General features: G+C 49.0%; 1 protein-coding gene across 1 annotated transcript in view; it reads right to left on the reverse strand.

The window, feature by feature from the left end:
- Positions 1-7,710: 7,710 nt before the first annotated feature.
- LOC142496092 (thromboxane-A synthase-like) overlaps positions 7,711-20,976 on the reverse strand; it is an 83,562-nt gene continuing 70,296 nt past the window's right edge. Inside the window, 6 exon segments of the mRNA XM_075602486.1 lie at positions 7,711-8,085; positions 10,177-10,339; positions 11,712-11,849; positions 13,309-13,397; positions 15,132-15,343; positions 15,346-15,457. Of these exon segments, the coding sequence (XP_075458601.1) occupies positions 8,011-8,085; positions 10,177-10,339; positions 11,712-11,849; positions 13,309-13,397; positions 15,132-15,343; positions 15,346-15,457 (789 nt within the window). The 3' untranslated portion in view covers positions 7,711-8,010.

Below are 20,976 nucleotides of genomic sequence, written 5' to 3' on the forward strand. Positions count from 1 at the left end.
GTTGCAAGGGTAACGCGAAGTCATGGCGCCATTTGACGGCCCAATGTCACGTTGCCACGACCAGACGCCGTTGGTGACGTCCGGCGTGTCATTTGACTCTGCGATTCGGAAGGAGGAGGGCGGTAGGAAGGATGCGGCCGCCCCGTGCCCTGTGCCTTCCCATCAGGCCCGAGAGCGCAGCTTCTGTATATGGGGGCGACCTATCGGGCCTAATGGGACATCCGCCACTTCACACCAGTATTTCTCCCCTCCCCCCCCGCTGTCTCTTCCCCCACCTTGCCCTAAGGCTCTGATGTGTATAGCAAAGAAGGGTTGTGTTGGTCCTTTCTTCCATGCAGTAACAAAGGAGGGAGAGTACGTAGGGGGTATGATACCTTTTATTGGACCAACAAGTAGTTGAATTGTTACAAGCTTTCCAACCTCTCGGGGTTCTTCATCAGAAATGGAGTCGGGACCCTCCCAACCCGTGATGAACCCGCCAAGCGGTTGCAGAGACCCCGCGCTCTTCCACATCGCAATTAAACTGGTTGCCGGGGTACAGAGCAGGGTCTCTAAGAGAGCGGCCCTCCTCCATCAACGTCGCCATGACAATGCTCCATCACGCAACGCAGTGACGTCACATGACAAACCGCCGTCACGTGACGCAGCGCCGTCATGATGAAGAGGGCCGGCAGGTAATTTAAACGCCCCGGGGGGGCCCTTTACCATCGTCATCGTGTAACTGTATAATGAGATACGAGAAACACATTTCCCCCTTGAGGAGTTACATTAGAAAACAATGTTACAGGTAGGAAAACAGTTTGTGAACATTTGGCATTGAAAGTCAAAAGCATTAGAAAAGAGAGGGGAAAAAGGGGCGACAAGTAGAACAGACCCCTTCCAACGACAGCCTATATAGAGCATGTACAGGACATATAGGCAGATGACATATGTTGCAGATTGTGGAAGCGGTGCCTGTTACTATCCATCAGGGTGAAGAAGTAAGAGTAACCGGAGGCTGTTACTGTACAATGTGACACTCGGGAGCTAGGCTACAGCCCCGGTGCATGCCAAATTTTCCCGGTCTGCAGTGAGCTGCAGGGGGAAAGACGGGGGGAAAAGACGGGGGGGGGGGGCGTGACGGGGGCACGGCCATGACATCACCTGGCAGCTTCGCCCTCATTGACTGAACCACGCGGGGGGTGTGGCCTAGCGCTCCGTCGCTAGGTCTAATCACAATTTTAATGCGAGTCTAAAAACGCACCGCGCAGTGCGGCGACCGCCCCTCGCAGCGGGCCCAGCCCCATTGAGGGGCAGCTCTTGACCCCACAGCGCCCGGTAGCCAGTGGTGACCAAGCCTTATATGTCACCTCGGAGAGGACATCTGGGATTATAATAGATGACTACGCGCCCAATTTCTGAGTGCCTCATTACTTTACAATAAGCCCTTAACAGATGTCAAATATATAAACTAGACCAGGGGTGGCGGACTCCAGTTCTCAAGGGCTGGCAACAGGGGAGGTTTTAAGGATATCCCTGCTTCAGCACAGGTGGTTCAATTAGAGGCTCAGTCAACAATGACTGAGCCACCTGTGCTGAAGCAGGGATATCCTTAAAACCTCACCTGTTGGTCCTCCTAGAGAACTGGAGTTCACCACCCCTGGTCTAGACCCTAGACCCGTACCAGGGCTGCCATGTTGGCTGAGGGGTCACTTTCCATGCTGCCCTCTTCCACACAAGAAAAAAAATGTCCTGACCCCACAGAACAGGTGGGTGGTGACAGACCTGTAATTATTGAAGTTTTTAATATGGTTTCTGATACAAGGCCTGATCGGGTTTAACCTCCTCACTGCCAGACACATCAGCACATTGACTTTGCCTCATACGGGTTAATGCTGCTTAATATGGCAGCATGCTCATTTTAATGGATAAAAAGCTGTTTCGCAAACACCTCCCTTCCCCCGACACCTCCCACGCTGCCCCAGCTATTTCAGGGTTTTAGGCCATAACAAACATCACAGCGAACAGGCGGCCCATTCTCATACAGCACACTGGGCTGTACTTACAGGTGGCACGCCCATTCTCATACAGCACACCGGGATGTACTTACAGGCGGCACGCCCATTCTCATACAGCATGCTGGGCTGTACTTACAGGCGGCACGCCCATTCTCATACAGCACACCGGGCTGTACTTACAGGCGGCACGCCCATTCTCATACAGCACACTGGGCTGTACATACAGGCGGCACGCCCATTCTCATACAGCATGCTGGGCTGTACTTACAGGCGGCACGCCCATTCTCATACAGCATGCTGGGCTGTACTTACAGGCGGCACGCCCATTCTCATACAGCACACTGGGCTGTACATACAGGCCCATTCTCATACAGCACACCGGGCTGTACTTACAGGTGGCACGCCTATTCTCATACAGCACACCGGGCTGTACTTACAGGCGGCACGCCCATTCTCATACAGCACACAGGGCTGTACTTACAGGCGGCACAACCATTCTCATACAGCACACTGGGCTGTACTTACAGGCGGCACGCCCATTCTCATACAGCATGCTGGGCTGTACTTACAGGTGGCACACCCATTCTCATACACACACTGGGCTGTACTTACAGGCGGCACACCCATTCTCATACATCACACAGGGCTGTACTTACAGGCGGCACGCCCATTCTCATACAGCACACCGGGCTGTACTTACAGGCGGCACGCCCATTCTCATACAGCACACCGGGCTGCACTTACAGGCGGCACGCCCATTCTCATACAGCACACTGGGCTGTACTTACAGGCGGCATGCCCATTCTCATACAGCACACTGGGCTGTACTTACAGGCGGCACGCCCATTCTCATACAGCACACAGGGCTGTACTTACAGGCGGCACGCCCATTCTCATACAGCACACAGGGCTGTACTTACAGGCAGCACGCCCATTCTCATACAGCACACAGGGCTGTACTTACAGGCGGCACGCCCATTCTCATACAGCACACTGGGCTGTACTTACAGGCGGCATGCCCATTCTCATACACACACTGGGCTGTACTTACAGGCGGCACACCCATTCTCATACACACACTGGGCTGTACTTACAGGCGGCACACCCATTCTCATACATCACACAGGGCTGTACTTACAGGCGGCACACCCATTCTCATACAGCACACCGGGCTGTACTTACAGGCGGCACGCCCATTCTCATACAGCACACCGGGCTGTACTTACAGGCGGCACGCCCATTCTCATACAGCACACCGGGCTGTACTTACAGGCGGCACGCCCATTCTCATACAGCACACCGGGCTGTACTTACAGGCGGCACGCCCATTCTCATACAGCACACTGGGCTGTACTTGCAGGCGGCACGCCCATTCTCATACAGCATGCTGGGCTGTACTTACAGGCGGCACGCCCATTCTCATACAGCACACCGGGCTGTACTTGCAGGCGGCACGCCCATTCTCATACAGCACACCAGGCTGTACTTACAGGCGGCACGCCCATTCTCATACAGCACACCGGGCTGTACTTACAGGCGGCACGCCCATTCTCATACAGCACACTGGGCTGTACTTACAGGCGGCATGCCCATTCTCATACAGCACACCGGGCTGTACTTACAGGCGGCACGCCCATTCTCATACAGCACACTGGGTGTACTTGCAGGCGGCACGCCCATTCTCATACAGCACACTGGGCTGTACTTACAGGCGGCACGCCCATTCTCATACAGCACACCGGGCTGTACTTACAGGCGGCACGCCCATTCTCATACAGCACACCGGGCTGTACTTACAGGCGGCACGCCCATTCTCATACAGCACACTGGGCTGTACTTACAGGCGGCACGCCCATTCTCATACAGCACACTGGGCTGTACTTGCAGGCGGCACGCCCATTCTCATACAGCACACTGGGCTGTACTTACAGGCGGCATGCCCATTCTCATACAGCACACTGGGCTGTATTTACAGGCGGCACGCCCATTCTCATACAGCACACTGGGCTGTACTTACAGGCAGCACGCCCATTCTCATACAGCACACCGGGCTGTACTTACAGGCACCACACCCATTCTCATACAGCACACTGGGCTGTACTTACAGGCACCACACCCATCTCATACAGCACACCGGGCTGTACTTACAGGCGGCACGCCCATTCTCATACAGCATGCTGGGCTGTACTTACAGGCGGCACGCCCATTCTCATACAGCACACTGGGCTGAACTTACAGGCGGCATGCCCATTCTCATACAGCACACCGGGCTGTACTTGCAGGCAGCACGCCCATTCTCATACAGCACACTGGGCTGTACTTACAGGCAGCACGCCCATTCTCATACAGCACACCGGGCTGTACTTGCAGGCGGCATGCCCATTCTCATACAGCACACCGGGCTGTACTTACAGGCGGCACGCCCATTCTCATACAGCACACCGGGCTGTACTTACAGGCGGCACGCCCATTCTCATACAGCACACTGGGCTGTACTTACAGGCGGCATGCCCATTCTCATATAGCACACCGGGCTGTACTTACAGGCGGCACGCCCATTCTCATACAGCACACTGGGTGTACTTGCAGGCGGCACGCCCATTCTCATACAGCACACTGGGCTGTACTTACAGGCGGCACGCCCATTCTCATACAGCACACCGGGCTGTACTTACAGGCGGCACGCCCATTCTCATACAGCACACTGGGCTGTACTTACAGGTGGCACACCCATTCTCATACAGCACACCGGGCTGTACTTACAGGCAGCACGCCCATTCTCATACAGCACACCGGGCTGTACTTACAGGCAGCACGCCCATTCTCATACAGCACACCGGGCTGTACTTACAGGCGGCACGCCCATTCTCATACAGCACACCGGGCTGTACTTACAGGCGGCACGCCCATTCTCATACAGCACACCGGGCTGTACTTACAGGCACCACACCCATTCTCATACAGCACACTGGGCTGTACTTACAGGCACCACACCCATTCTCATACAGCACACTGGGCTGTACTTACAGGCAGCACGCCCATTCTCATACAGCACACCGGGCTGTACTTACAGGCGGCACGCCCATTCTCATACAGCATGCTGGGCTGTACTTACAGGCGGCACGCCCATTCTCATACAGCATGCTGGGCTGTACTTACAGGCGGCACGCCCATTCTCATACAGCATGCTGGGCTGTACTTACAGGCGGCACGCCCATTCTCATACAGCATGCTGGGCTGTACTTGCAGGCGGCACGCCCATTCTCATACAGCACACTGGGCTGTACTTACAGGCGGCACGCCCATTCTCATACAGCACACTGGGCTGTACTTACAGGCGGCACGCCCATTCTCATACAGCACACTGGGCTGTACTGACATGCGACACGCCCATTCTCATACAGCACACCGGGCTGTACTTACAGGCGGCACGCCCATTCTCATACAGCACACCGGGCTGTACTTGCAGGCGGCACGCCCATTCTCATACAGCATGCTGGGCTGTACTTACAGGCGGCACGCCCATTCTCATACAGCATGCTGGGCTGTACTTACAGGCGGCACGCCCATTCTCATACAGCATGCTGGGCTGTACTTACAGGCGGCACGCCCATTCTCATACAGCATGCTGGGCTGTACTTACAGGCGGCACGCCCATTCTCATACAGCATGCTGGGCTGTACTTGCAGGCGGCACGCCCATTCTCATACAGCACACCGGGCTGTACTTACAGGCGGCATGCCCATTCTCATACAGCACACCGGGCTGTACTTACAGGTGGCACGCCCATTCTCATACAGCACACCGGGCTGTACTTACAGGCGGCACACCCATTCTCATACAGCACGCTGGGCTGTACTTACAGGCGGCACGCCCATTCTCATACAGCACACAGGGCTGTACTTACAGGCGGCACGCCCATTCTCATACAGCACACAGGGCTGTACTTACAGGCGGCACACCCATTCTCATACAGCACACTGGGCTGTACTTACAGGCGGCATGCCCATTCTCATACAGCACACTGGGCTGTACTTACAGGCACCACACCCATTCTCATACACACACTGGGCTGTACTTACAGGCGGCACGCCCATTCTCATACAGCACACTGGGTGTACTTACAGGCGGCACACCCATTCTCATACAGCACACTGGGCTGTACTTACAGGCACCACACCCATTCTCATACAGCACACTGGGTGTACTTACAGGCGGCATGCCCATTCTCATACATCACACAGGGCTGTACTTACAGGCGGCATGCCCATTCTCATACAGCACACTGGGCTATACTTGCAGGCGGCACGCCTATTCTCATACAGCACACTGGGCTGTACTTACAGGCGGCACATTCTCACACAGCACACTGGGCTGTACTTACAGGCGGCACATTCTCATACACACTGGGCTGTACTTACAGGCGGCACATCCATTCTCATACACACACTGGGCTGTACTTACAGGCGGCACATTCCCATACACACACTGGGCTGTACTTACAGACGGAACCGGACATTTGGTCGTGGCCATCTCGCGGTGACCAAGTCTCTGCCGGCATTTGGCCACAGAGTGACCCTCTGCCGCAGCTGCTGGACGCTCAGCCACTGCCAACTTCACAGAGAGTTAATTTACGGGTTAATTTAGCAGTTAGGGTAGGGAGTTAAGGACAGGGGTTTAGGGTAAGGGGCTAAGGCTTTTAGAGGGTAAGAGGGTTAGGCTTTTAGGGTAAGGGGGTTAGGCTTTTAGGGTAAAGCTTTTAGGGTAAGGCTTTTAGGCTAAAGCTTTTAGGGTAAGGGGGTTAGGCTTTTAGAGAAAAGCTCCTAGGGTAAGGGGGTAAGGCTTTTAGGGTAAAGCTTTTAGGGTAAGGGGGTCAGGCTTTTAGGGTAAAGCTTTTAGTGTAAGGGGGTCAGGCTTTTAGGGCTAAGATTATGGGGTTTTAGGATAATGGGTACGGTTAGGGACTGCCCCTGCCAGCGAGGTGACAAGCGGATAAACGCTGGCGGAGATTTGGTCGCGGCAAAACGGCAGCAACCAGATGTCCCTGACCGCTTCCGGGGGCTATTTGTTTGGGGAAACTCCCTGACACCAGCTGCGCGACTTTCTTCCGCCTGGGAGCGTAGAAATGCGCAAACACATTTCTTTAACCCTTTGATTGCCGGAGGGACGGCAGTACCCGCGCGTTCCCCCGGTCTCTTGGCACTCGCCCACGTGATGGCGTGGTGTAGAGATGGCGTGGCCGCGTGCGGTCTTTTTATGAGACGTTAACAGATTCATCATCACTAAACATGCAGCGTCACTTAGCAACACGCGGGTTCTGTAAACGCACTCACGGGTTCTGTAAACGCACTCGCGGGTTCTGTAAACGCACTCGCGCTTTAAGGTTTAATAGGCTGCCAGGTTTAGTCAAAAAGAAAAAAAAATTACATCTAAAAAAACACCACAGCAAATTGTGTTCGTTAGAGGCCAGGATTAGTGCTAAACTGGGTAAGAACGCTGCAGGGATTCTAATGTTGCAGTGATTTGGGCTGAGTTATAAGGCATTGCTTGGGAAACTCACAAGGCAGCCATATTTAAGAACCCCTGGAACAAAAAAAAAATACTTATTTGACATTAATAGTTTCTAGATGTTGGAATCAAGTGGATCTGGCAGTGGAAGGGGTGATTAGGGTGAAAAGAAAAATTGAAAGAATAATAAACAAAAACAATTAAATATATGTATATATTTATATATATATACAGTTCAAATATATATAAAAAATGTTTTAAATATTTTTATGTGCATATGTTGCTGGGCTTTAAAGATGTGGGTTTAGAAGGTGTTCTCAGACAACATTATAAAAAGAAATGATTTCAGTACGGATTATTATCGGCATGTACAGTGCTATGCAAACCAATCACTGCCTCTGAGTACCATGTATATCATTACTGTCCCGGATAACTCTGGGGTTTTTGATGCATATAAGCTGCATTGTTGTCAGCACCGTGGTTTCCTTGTGACCCGCAGGAAGTGCTAGCGAGATATTATGTTTACATACACGCCGTCTTTAGCCCTCAGTGTGGACATTGCGTTGACCTGGAGCGGGATCTGGAATGGAAACAAGACGCATTAGAGTTCCCAGCCCCTTCTGCGTAGCCGTAATATTAATGAACGGCCATGGCCTGATCTGTTATCACTATGAAGTCACATCACAAGCCTTTGTTGCAGGGGTGGCCTAGAAGTAAAGCCATGGTCGTTGAAGTGGGGGAATTAGAAATACGCAATCTTAGGCAGAGTCCATGGCCAGCGCTTAGGAGCTGACCCGTGCTGAGGTGCGCTGACGCTTGTCAGTGAGCCCCTGCAGCCGCAATGAGAGCGGCTTTAGCAGGGGCTCGCGCACGCGTCCGCAGGCGTGCGAAGGCTTTGCACTTCATTTTTTTACGTTTTGGCGCTCACGGGAGCGCTGGGCCGGTCACGTGTGCGGTTCGCCCAATGAGGACGAACCAGCTTTGTGACGTCACTGACCCGCCCCCCCCAACAAGCCCCCGGACGGTGCGCTAACCAAGGCCAGGGAAAGCACCCGCTTTCACTCAGCCTCAGAGCGTCTCCGCACGGCTGCAGTCACCATGGACTCAGCCTTAGCGAGCTCAAAACCCAAGCCCACGGTGTTATTTATTAAATATATTTCATTGTGCAAATCGGAGTGCTACTGGGAAAGTGACCAAGTATATGATGAGAAACAAAGAAGCCCCAATGCTCGTCCAATATGACAATTTATTTAGTTTGTTTCTATATGTGTCTTCTTCTCATACAGTCAGTATAGGTCAATTAGTGTTATGCCACAGTCACCCAATCTCACCACTATTTAATCAGTACAAGTACACATGTAATTTTTGTTAAGAGATTCTTCATCTAGGAGGAAGCTGGTGATCACCTTTCCTGCAGCAATAAGGTGTGTGTGTGTGTGTATGCGTGTGTATGTGTATTTATATGTGTGTGTATTTATATGTGTGTGTATGTATATATATATCATTTTTTGTTCTTGCACTTTTTTTTGTAGATTTCTTTCACTATTTCTTGGGCATTTCTGGCTTTTTAGCTAGTTTGAACTGCACTATGGCTCACCCTTCGCACATATAGTGCGCCTAAATTGTAACTGCATACATGTCACGCATCCCATGCTAATGACCACATCATTGTTATGTCGCCCTTTCTCCGTGCAGCGGAGGAAATACACAGGACACAGTAAAACACTGGCACTGTAGGAACCGGCTGAAAAGGTCCAACCTTAACATGGCTGCAGCTTAACAGGTCTTGGCCAAAACAAATTGAACTAAATGACAAGAAGAAACATATAGGAATTAACGCAATAATTGGTCATATTGGATGTGCAATATGGATTGCATGGGGGCTTCTTTGTTTACTTTTTTGAAGTGGAGAAGCCAGTGCAAGTCCTATTGCCATCTTCCTGTCCCACCTCGCGAGTCCTGGAGCAGGTATTCATGAGAACCCATCCGACCCCCCACAGGGACACAATCAGGCATAAACTATGGTCTACACCGGGGGTGCGCAAACTGGGGGGGGGGGCGTGCAAGATTTTTCAGGGGGGCGTGGCGGTTGCAGAGGCCCCACGCTCTTCCACCAAGGCATTTAAATTAATGCCGGGGGATCGTGTGAGGCCTCTGCAACTTCACTTACCTTGTCTCCGGCGACTCTTCGCCATGGCAACGCGACGTCAAGTGACGGCGCAGGGTCACGTGACCCCCGGAGACAAGGTAAGGGGGTGGGGGGTGAGAGCAGGGAGGGAAAGCAGGCAGTTGGGGGGGGGGGGGGAGCAGCTGGGAAAGATAGTGCAACTCTGGTCTACACTGCAGTGTCTGTCCTTTCCACCTCTAGGTAACACAGTGACAAGAAGAAGAAGGGAACGGTGGCCAATCGAGTGACATAATGCGATGCACAGAAGGAACCTCAGCCCATCCGTACACTGTCTGGGTCACTACAATGTAACAGTGATAGAAGGAATCTTTGGCCCAATTGCAGGGTAACACTGTAACTGGGACTTTATAGCCCTTTCAATCTTTACACTGCACAGTAACCCATCATGACTGTCCCTCAAACAGCAAGGTGACATTGACAAAGACAGGAGGGGGCCTATGGCTATCTGTATACAAACGCAGGGCAGTGATCTGTAGGTCTCACCTGAGTAAGGGGACAGGTCTGGAAGCTGAACTTCTGCAGCACACGATACATGGTTATCTTGGTTTCCAGGAGCGCAAGTCTCATCCCGATGCAGCTACGAGGTCCGGCCCCGAACGGGAGGTACACGAAGGGATGACGCTTATGCTTCTCCTCCGGCGTGAACCTGCAGGGGGCAAAGCCGATCGTAGTCACTTCGTGGGCAACCAAGTGGTCACGTGCGCACTATTTACACAGGTCAGGGAGAAGCAGCAGTAACCCTAAAGGTAATTCATTGCCCTGGTAATGGGAGAGCCGGGGTTTTAAGGGAGCCGTTCCGCCTAGGTATTTGTTTGCTTTTTAAAGCATGGGTTGGAAGTAAAGGGTCTCCAGAAATGAACCTAGTTAATTTCAGTTCCAGGGGACCCCCTGCTTCCCAAGACACTTACCACCGAAGGTACCCCCAGTACTGTCTCCTTCAGGGTAAACAATATGAAGGTTTAAAGGCCCCGCGTCACATGGGCCAATGTAATCCGTGGAAGCTTCCTCTTCTCCAGCATGATGCAGGAGTTTTATACCTCCATGACATATAGGCAGCACCTTCGGAGGTAAGTATTTCAGGAAGCAGGGGGTCCCCAGAGCTGAAATCAACGTGGTTCAGCTCAAGAGACCCCCTGCTTACCACCTTGAGGGGACATTTTTTGGGAATGCTCCTTTAATCCCAGTACCCGCTCTTTGTTCCCCTCACTTTAAGATGCATATACCGGTCAGTGCTTGCTCAGAGTACATACAGTATTTAGACAGGTTTATTTTAGTATATTGCCTCATGTTGGGTAATTACAGTATAATACGGGGAGATTAAAATGTAAAATTATGGTATTAATAAGCAGGTAAGGTAGATGTCCCATAGGGTCCAAAAAACGGAGCACAGCAGTGTCAGAGATGGGGGCCACAAACCAGCAAAAACTGTATTTTTGGACCCTATGGGACATCTACCTTACCTGCTATGCTGGCGTGATGCACGCACCACCTAAGGATGAGCTGCTACATTAGTGAGTACTTACCTGTTTACTCCAATGTGTCATGTTATTTATGCAGGTTGTTTCAATGAGAGGGTAGGCATGACCGTTATGATATATATATATAGGTCTGTCACCACCTCGGAGATACTTATGTACTGCCTTACTTACATATTGACAGGAGTTAAAGACATACAGGTGTTCATTAAGTCTCACGTAGCTTTGATTATAGCTCAGTTCCATCATGTGTGATTTCTATCAATGGATCACATATTTATACATTTCATGGTTGTGACTGAGCCCTGATTTTGGGACTAGTTCCCTTGAACTTTATTAGTATTAATAAGCAGGATCAGGAGAATAGAGACATTGGTATTACGAGTAGAAGTAGAGAGCTGGGAGTCTGGGACACCAGTTAATAGAAGGTTACAGTAGTCACGGCGGGAGAGGATAGGGGAATGCTTAGAGTGACAAGAGAGACACAGGAAAAAGGTTGACTCTAGCAATGAACATTTAGGGCTACGGTATGTTTCCCTTTACCTCTCAGGTTTGAATTTCTCTGGCTCGGGCCAGAACCGGGGGTCATTCTGCAGACACCCAACGGGGATTTCCAGCACAGCACCAGCCGGGATCCGCTGACCCATCACTGTGCAATCCTGTGCCACCTCCCGTGCAAACCTGTGCATCATACAGGGGATGACAAACATGGGGTATATAATGTGCTGTGCATAGCCCTGGGATATTCATGCTTTACACTGTAACAAGGCTGTGCTGTGTATACACTGCCCTGCTATGAGGTGAGGCGATTTAGAATGTACATTATTATAACAGAGTAGTGAATACACAACATTCTTAAATGTGCTTCAGTGGTTGAAGTGTGATGGTGCTGGAAGGTAACACTACTTTTGCATTTATTGACCTTAAGTATCACTATTTTTTTTAAATTATTATTATTATATTATTAAAGAATTAAAGAAATGAATGTATTTATTTTGGAAATATTCTCCCCCTTTATGGTTTTATAGCAAATTATATAATTTTTTTCTATAAAATAAGATCCAAAACTGTTTTGCCCCAATATTTAGCAGATTGTTTTTTTTTTTAATTAGACAAATTACCACAACTATTTTAGAAAAAGAAACACATATAAGACTGAAAACCTCCAGGATTAGCTGCAACTAATCTGCAATCAAATCTCCACTTTCTCCAGGATCAAAACGTCTACTAGAACTAAGGAACTATACTGCCTTATATACAGCGGGCACCTGGGGGCAGTGCCCGGTTATACAGTGGGCACCTGGGCACAGTGCCCAGTTATACAGCGGGCACCTGGGCACAGTGCCCGGTTATACAGCAGGCACCTGGGTTATACAGCGGGGATTTGGGTACAGTGCCCGGTTATACAGCAGGCACCTGGTTGCAGTGCCTGGTTATACAGCGGGCACCTGGGTGCAGTGTCCGGTTACACAGCGGGCACCTGGGCGCAGTGCCCGGTTATACAGCAGGCACCTGGGCGCTGTGCCCGGTTACACAGCGGGCACCTGGGCGCAGTGCCCGGTTACACAGCGGGCACCTGGGCGCAGCGCCCGGTTATACAGCGGGCACCTGGGTTATACAGCGGGGATTTGGGTGCAGTGCCCGGTTACACAGCGGACACCTGGGCGCAGTGTCCGGTTACACAGCGGGCACCTGGGCGCAGTGCCCGGTTACACAGCGGGCACCTGGGCGCTGTGCCCGGTTACACAGCGGGCACCTGGGCGCAGTGCCCGGTTACACAGCGGGCACCTGGGCGCAGTGCCCGGTTACACAGCGGGCACCTGGGCGCAGTGCCCGGTTACACAGCGGGCACCTGGGCGCTGTGCCCGGTTACACAGCGGGCACCTGGGCGCAGTGCCCGGTTACACAGCGGGCACCTGGGCGCAGTGCCCGGTTACACAGCGGGCACCTGGGCGCAGTGCCTGGTTACACAGCGGGCACCTGGGCGCAGTGTCCGGTTACACAGCGGGCACCTGGGCGCAGTGCCCGGGTATACAGCGGGCACCTGGGTTATACAGCGGGGATTTGGGTGCAGTGCCCGGTTATACAACTGTACTCTGCACATTACCCTGTAATAAGGCTGTGCTCTATATACTGATACCTGAATGCAGGGGGATACATGCGCAGGGTCTCAGATATCACCAGGTCCATATAGGGCAGGTCGTGCACTGTGTTATAGTCTGCTACACCCTGAAGGGGAAAAAACACCAGGGTTGTTATGTTACTGACCTGCCAGTAACCAGTGGGATGCAGTGAACTGTTCTGAAATGGGTTTAAACTGCTATACATTGTTATGAATACATTTTTATCTGAACTACAAAGACACACACACACACACACCTACACACACACAGACTGACACACCATCTGTACTCACTGCAGGCAGCAGGGGCAGCAAACCCACATAAATACACTGTTTTCTGCCTTTTCTAATCGCCAGTTACCAACATAGACTGGATTTCCAACACAGTAAAAGCTTGCAGGCTCGCGACACCCGCATTCCCGATATCCGCTACAACAAGCACAAATATACCCAATGGCATTTAAAATATACAACACTAGTTAGGGGGTGAACTCCATAAGACACATCCCATCGGCAGGAGATACCTTACGTCCCTTTCACCCCGATGGGTCGTAAAGGTGACTTCCGCAACCGGAATGTGCCTAGTGGAATATACCCCCTCAGTGAATATGGGCCTATATCCGCAGAAGGGAAGAGTGCTGTAGATCAGGGGTACTCAACTGCAGTTCTCCAGCCCCCCCCCCCCCCAACAGGTCAGGTTTTCAGGATATCCCAGCTTCAGCACAGGTGGCTCAATCAGAGGCTCAGTCGAAGGGACTGATTGAGCCACCTGTGCTGAAGCTGGGATATCCTGAAAACCTGACCTGTTGGGGAGGGGGGGGGGGGGGCTTGAGGACTAAAGTTGAGTCCCCCTGCTGTAGATAATTGTAAAGATGATGTGATTTGAGCTGATAAGACTTTTCCTAGAAATGTTGTCAGGAACAGGTTCTTGAAAAAAGCAGCAAGGCCCCGTGCCATTTTTGCTCCCGATTTCTAGGCGAGATCATTCTCACCGCACTCCAGGAGCAATAAACGCTACCTGCCCCATCCTCTTCCAATCGCTCCATCAACGGACTCATCCCGACCACATGCTCACAGCCCAGCTGGTCCTGCGGTGGTGATCATGGAAGACCAGTGCCTCCGTGCCACCGCCAGCCTTCCAGCAGTGAAGCAATTAAAAGGGTTGGGAGACCCCCCCCCCCCAAAATATATCTTTGTACATCAACATATCTGAAAGATGGAAAACCGGTTTGGAATTGACATAATTTCCTGAACAAAATGCAGGGGTTTTTTTTAGGTTTAGGTTTAGGTGACTGTGGCTCTTACACTGCATTGTCGGCCTCTCTGGCAGTGAAGAGGTTAGAACGAGCAGTAAAAAAAAAAAAAAAAAAAAAGAAGATGTATATACATTTTGCTTAGTTTTAATTTTTTTATTTTTTAACCCCTGCCTTCCACTTTGGAGCACACATGTTCTATAATAATATCACGTCAAAACAGCTCTGCCCAATTGTGAGCAGCACTGGAGCTCAGCTCTCCCTGATTTTCTGTGCGTCTCACTGTTTGGGAGTCACACTGACCCATCTTTAGTGTGAGCAGCCTCATAAACTGCAATGGAGTCTCACTATTGAATTTTTTTTTTTTTTTTTTTAACTTCCCCCTTAAAATCTCCATTTGTCGCCCAGAACTCCCAAAACCCTCTCATTTGTGTCTTTGGAGACGGACAGCTCTAGGAGTGACTTGGAATTGAGCAGAGTACCACTACTTCTTGAAGGCGCATCAACCACTGGTTGGGACCCCAGATAGCTGAAGCAGTCAGGGTGCTTGTTAGCTGGGGGCAGCCTCTGGGCACTTGTTAGACTCACGTGTCTTTGGGTAAACTCGTCCACTTCTCTCAGCAGCTTCTCCTGACACTCTGGGTGCGTGGCCAGTAGGTAAGTGGCGAAGGAGAGAAGGCTGCTGGTCGTCTCGTACCCAGCAAAGAGGAAGAGGAAGGCTTGGCCCAGTATCTCCTCCTCGTTCAACTTTTTGGCTGCTTTCTTAGGGGGTTCTGGACCCTCGGCCTGCGTCTCCGGGCCCCCCTCTGTGGGGCCAAGAGGTCGGCTTGGTTCACAATGTCAAAATGATCCACTGTGATGTGGCTGACGGAGCTACGAGCGTCCAGCATGAGTTGCAGGAAATCGCGGCGTCTCTGGGGGGGGGGGGGGGGGGGGGGGGGGGGAGTAAGAGATGAATAAACAGAGATGCAATAATGTCAAAACACTTACAGGGTTATTTACTTAAGTCTCCTGGCTGCAGAACCAGAGCATAGGAATGTCAGGAGATTTAGCCAAAGAAAAATGCCTATTACCGTCCCTGGGATTTCTCTTCTTTAATGCGCACAATGCTGATTTTTGCACTGGGTTTGCAGCAGATTTGCAGCCGGGAGACTTGAGTAAATAGACCACTTAGATTAGGGGGTGGCCAACCCCAGTCCTCAAAGGCCACCACCAGGTCAGGTTTTCAGGATACCCCTGCTTCAGCACAGGGGGTTCAATCAGCAGCCCCGTCAATGACTGAGCCACGTGTGCTGAAGCAGGGATATCCTGAAAACCTGACCTGTTGGTAGCCCTTGAGAACTTGAGTTAGCCCCTCCTGCCTTAGATGAAAATAACGTTCTCTAACACATAATTCCTTAGGGACATTACCTACAAATCTGGGACAGGAGGCAGTCTGTGAGTTATCCTTATTTTAAACACACACTTTCTCTAGTGAGACATTAGATGGAAGGATGTGTAAAGAGATACTCTGGAGCATCATACACTACAGAAAGTTCACCTTTGGTGAGAAAGGGTAGTTTTCAACACAAACACTTCACAGAATCCAGAGAAAGGCGGCAGAGGGCTGTCTCAGAATAAAATGACTCTCTCCCTTCCCATTCAAATCTTTTCCTTTCCCTGTATTTCCGCCCCCCCCCACCTCCATTCTCTCTCCTTTCTCTTTCCCTCTTCTGCCCCCTCCCTTCTCTCTCCTTTCTCTTTCCCACTTCCTCCCCCTCCTTTCTCTCTCTCCTTTCTCTTTCCCTCTTCCTCCCCCTCCTCTCTCCTCTCTCCCTCTTCCTCCTCCTCCCTTCTCTCTCTCCTTTCTCTTTCCCTCTTCCTCCCCTTCCCTTCTCTCTCTCCTTTTTCTTTCCCTCTTCCTCCCCCCTCCGTTCTCTCCCTCTTCCTCCCCCTCCCTTCTCTTCCCCTCTTCCTCCCCCTCCCCTTTCTCTTTCCCTCTTCCTCCCCCCACCCTTCTCTATCCTTTCTCTTTCCCTCTTCCTCCCCCCACCCTTCTCTCTCTCTCCTTTCTCTTTCCCTCTTCCTCCCCACTTCCTTCTCTCTCCTTTCTCTTTCCCTTCCACTTCTCTCGCTCTCCCTTTTCTCTTTCCCTCTCCCCGCCTCCTCTCTCTCTCTCTGCCCCCCTTGCCTCCCTTCTCTCTCTCCTTTCTATCCCCCTCTCCTCCTGGCACTTCTCTTGTATTCACTGAGCAGTTCATAATGGCCTGTGACATGAAGCCATCCGTCAGAGCAGCACGGTAATTAAAAGCAAAGGCTATCGGCTTTCTTCAAATGAGAAGCTGCTGCCCCCTTCAGCAGCCTCGTTAGGCCCCATTAATGAAATCACAGGTTTTATGTTCTGGAAGCCAAAACAGCTTGTGCTGTAAAATTAATTTAAAACAGTTCTCTAAAGCATAGAAATGTGCTTGTATATATCCATGTGTGCGAGTATGAAATGTATAGGTTTGCGTGTGTAAATCTATGTTTGTGTAAATGTGTATTTTATATATATATATATATATATATAAATTTTTTGCATTACATAATTTATGCATGTAATATATATATATATATATATATATATATATATATATATATATTACATGCATAAATTATATACAGTCATGTAAAAAAGAAAGTACACACTTTGAATTCTATGGTTTTACATATCAGGACATAACAATCATCTGTTCCTTAGCAGGTCTAAAAATTAGGTAAATACAACCTTAGATGAACAACAACACATGCCATATTACTGTACACCGTGTCATGATTTATTTAACAAAAATAAAGCCAAAATGGAGAAGCTATGTGAGAAATTGATCATCAGCAAGTGTGACCACCTCTATAAAAGCCGAAGTTTTAGCAGTTTGCTGGTCTGGAGCATTCAGGTGTGTGTTAACACAATGCCAAGGAGGAAAGACATCAGCAATGATCTTAGAGAAGCAATTGTTGCTGCCCATCAATCCGGGAAGGGTTATAAGGCCATTTCCAAACAATTTCAACAATTTTATGTCCCAGGACATACTTGAAAACGAGAGGTAACTCTCAATGTATTACTTCCTGGTAAAATATTTTATAAATAAATAAATAAATAAATTTAAAGTCCATCATTCTACAGTGAGAAAGATTATTCAAAAGTGGAAAACATTCAAGACAGTTGCCAATCTTCCAAGGAGTGGACGTCCCAGCAAATTCACCCCAAGGTCAGAACGTGCAATGCTCAGAGAAATTGCAAAAAACCCAAGAGTTACATCTCAGACTCTACAGGCCTCAGCTAGCATGTTAAATGTTAAAGTTCATGACAGTACAATTAGAAAAAGACTGAACAAGAATGGTTTGTTTGGAAGGGTTGCAAAATGTATCCGTGTGTGTGCGTGTGTAACGGAATGTATCTGTGTGTGTGCGTGTGTAACGGAATGTATCTGTGTGTGTGCGTGTGTAACGGAATGTATCTGTGTGTAACTAAATGTATCTGTGTGTAACTAAATGTATCCGTTTGTGTGCGTGTGTAACTAAATGTATCTGTGTGTGTGCGTGTGTAACTAAATGTATCCGTGCGTGTGCGTGTGTAATTAAATGTATCCGCGTGTGTGCGTGTGTAACTAAATATATCTGTGTGTAACTAAATGTATTCGTGTGTGTGTGTAACTAAATGTATCCGTGTGTGTGCGTGTGTAATTAAATGTATCCGCGTGTGTGCGTGTGTAACTAAATATATCTGTGTGTAACTAAATGTATTTGTGTGTGTGCGTAACTAAATGTATCTGTGTGTGTGCATGTGCGTGTGTAACTAAATGTATCTGTGTGTGTGCGTGTGTAACTAAATGTATCTGTGTGTGTGTGTGTAACTAAATGTATGTGTGTGTGTGTGTGTGTGTGTGTGTGTGTGTGTGTGTGTGTGTGTGTGTGTGTGTGTGTGTGTGTGTGTGTGTGTGTGTGTGTGTGTGTGTGTGTGTGTGTGTAACTAAATGTATCTGTGTGTGTAACTAAATGTATCCGTGTGTGTGTGTAACTAAATGTATCCGTGTGTGTGCGTGTGTAACTAAATGTATCCGTGTGTGTGCGTGTGTAATTAAATGTATCCGCGTGTGTGCGTGTGTAACTAAATATATCTGTGTGTAACTAAATGTATTCGTGTGTGTGTGTAACTAAATGTATTTGTGTGTGTGCGTAACTAAATGTATCCGTGTGTGTGCGTGTGTAATTAAATGTATCCGCGTGTGTGCGTGTGTAACTAAATATATCTGTGTGTAACTAAATGTATCCGTGTGTGTGTGTAACTAAATGTATCCGTGTGTGTGTGTGTAACTAAATATGTATCCGTGTGTGTGCGTGTGTAATTAAATGTATCCGCGTGTGTGCGTGTGTAACTAAATATATCTGTGTGTAACTAAATGTATTTGTGTGTGTGTGTAACTAAATGTATTTGTGTGTGTGTGTAACTAAATGTATTCGTGTGTGTGCGTAACTAAATGTATCTGTGTGTGTGCATGTGCGTGTGTAACTAAATGTATCTGTGTGTGTGCGTGTGTGTAACTAAATGTATCTGTGTGTGTGTGTGTGTGTGTGTGTGTGTGTGTGTGTGTGTGTGTGTGTGTGTGTGTGTAACTAAATGTATCTGTGTGTGTAACTAAATGTATCCGTGTGTGTGTGTGTGTGTAACTAAATGTATCCGTGTGTGTGCGTGTGTAACTAAATGTATCTGTGTGTGTGCGTGTGTAACTAAATGTATCTGTGTGTAACTAAATGTATCTGTGTGTGTGCATGTGTAACTAAATGTATCTGTGTGTGTGTGTAATTAAATGTATCCGCGTGTGTAACTAAATATATCTGTGTGTAACTAAATGTATTTGTGTGTGTGCGTGTGTAACGAAATGTATCTGTGTGTAACTAAATGTATCCGTGTGTGTGCGTGTGTAAGTAAATGTATCCGTGTGTGTGTGAGTGTGTAACTAAATGTATCTGTGTGTGTGTGTAACTAAATGTATCCGCGTGTGTGCGTGTGTAATTAAATGTATCCGCGTGTGCGCGCGCGTGTGTAACTAAATGTATCTGTGTGTGTGTGCGTGTGTAACTAATTTTATCCGTGTGTGTGCGTGTGTAACTAAATGTATCCGAGTGTGTGCGTGTGTAACTAAATGTATCCGAGTGTGTGTGTGTGTTTGTAACTAAATGTATCCGTGTGTGTGTGTGTAACTAAATGTATCTGTGTGTGTGCGTGTGTAAGTAAATGTATCCGTGTGTGTGTGTAACGAAATGTACATGTGTGTGTGCGCGCATGTAACTAAATGTATCCGTGTGTGTGCGTGTGTAACTAAATGTATGAGTGTGTGCGTGTGTAAGTAAATGTATCCGTGTGTGTGCGTGTGTAACTAAATGTATCCGTGTGTGTGCGTGTGTAACTAAATGTATCCGTGTGTGTGCGTGTGTAACTAAATGTATCCGTGTGTAACTAAATGTATCTGTGTGTGTGCATGTGCGTGTGTAAGTAAATGTATCCGTGTGTGTGCGTGTGTAACTAAATGTATCCGTGTGTGTGCGTGTGCAACTAAATGTATCCGTGTGTGTGCGTGTGTAACTAAATGTATCCGTGTGTAACTAAATGTATCTGTGTGTGTGTAACTAAATGTATCCGCGTGTGTGCGCGCGTGTGTAACTAAATGTATCCGTGTGTGTGCGTGTGTAACTAAATGTATTCGTGTGTAACTAAATGTATCTGTGTGTGTGTAACTAAATGTATCCGCGTGTGTGCATGTGTAATTAAATGTATCCGCATGTGTGCGTGCGTGTGTAACTAATTGTATCCGTGTGTGCGTGTGTAACTAAATGTATCCGTGTGTGCGTGTGTAAGTAAATGTATCTGTGTGTGCGTGTGTAAGTAAATGTATCTGTGTGTGTGTGTGTAACTAAATGTATCTGTGTGTGTGCATGTGCGTGTGTAACTAAATGTATCTGTGTGTGCGTGTGTAAGTAAATGTATCCGTGTGTGTGTGTGTAACTAAATGTGTGTGTGTGTGTGTGTGTGTGTGTGTGTGTGTGTGTGTGTGTGTGTGTGTGTGTGTGTGTGTGTGTGTGTGTGTGTGTGTGTGTGTGTTGTGACAGAAACCAGGGGATGGTAATAAATTCCGTATATAGGGCTCCCAGGATACTAGACAGTTTCTATCCTGTTTGGCCTGGGAGTGCAGCCTTATAATACATGCACTCCATCCCACAGTTTGGCAAGCGCTGGAACTGAGGGATGAGAGATCCAGACCAGAGTTTGTCTGCTGCCTGATTTCTGTCACCTGTCATGCTAATTAGGAATCAGGTATGAAAGACTGATTTCCTGTTTGCTCTGGGCTCCCCACAAGAGCCAGGAGGCTGGAAGGCTGCTGAACTACAGAGGGGAGAAGCCTCTTCCCCAAACAGG

Source organism: Ascaphus truei, chromosome 5, assembly GCF_040206685.1.
Source record: "Ascaphus truei isolate aAscTru1 chromosome 5, aAscTru1.hap1, whole genome shotgun sequence".
NCBI lineage: Eukaryota > Metazoa > Chordata > Amphibia > Anura > Ascaphidae > Ascaphus > Ascaphus truei.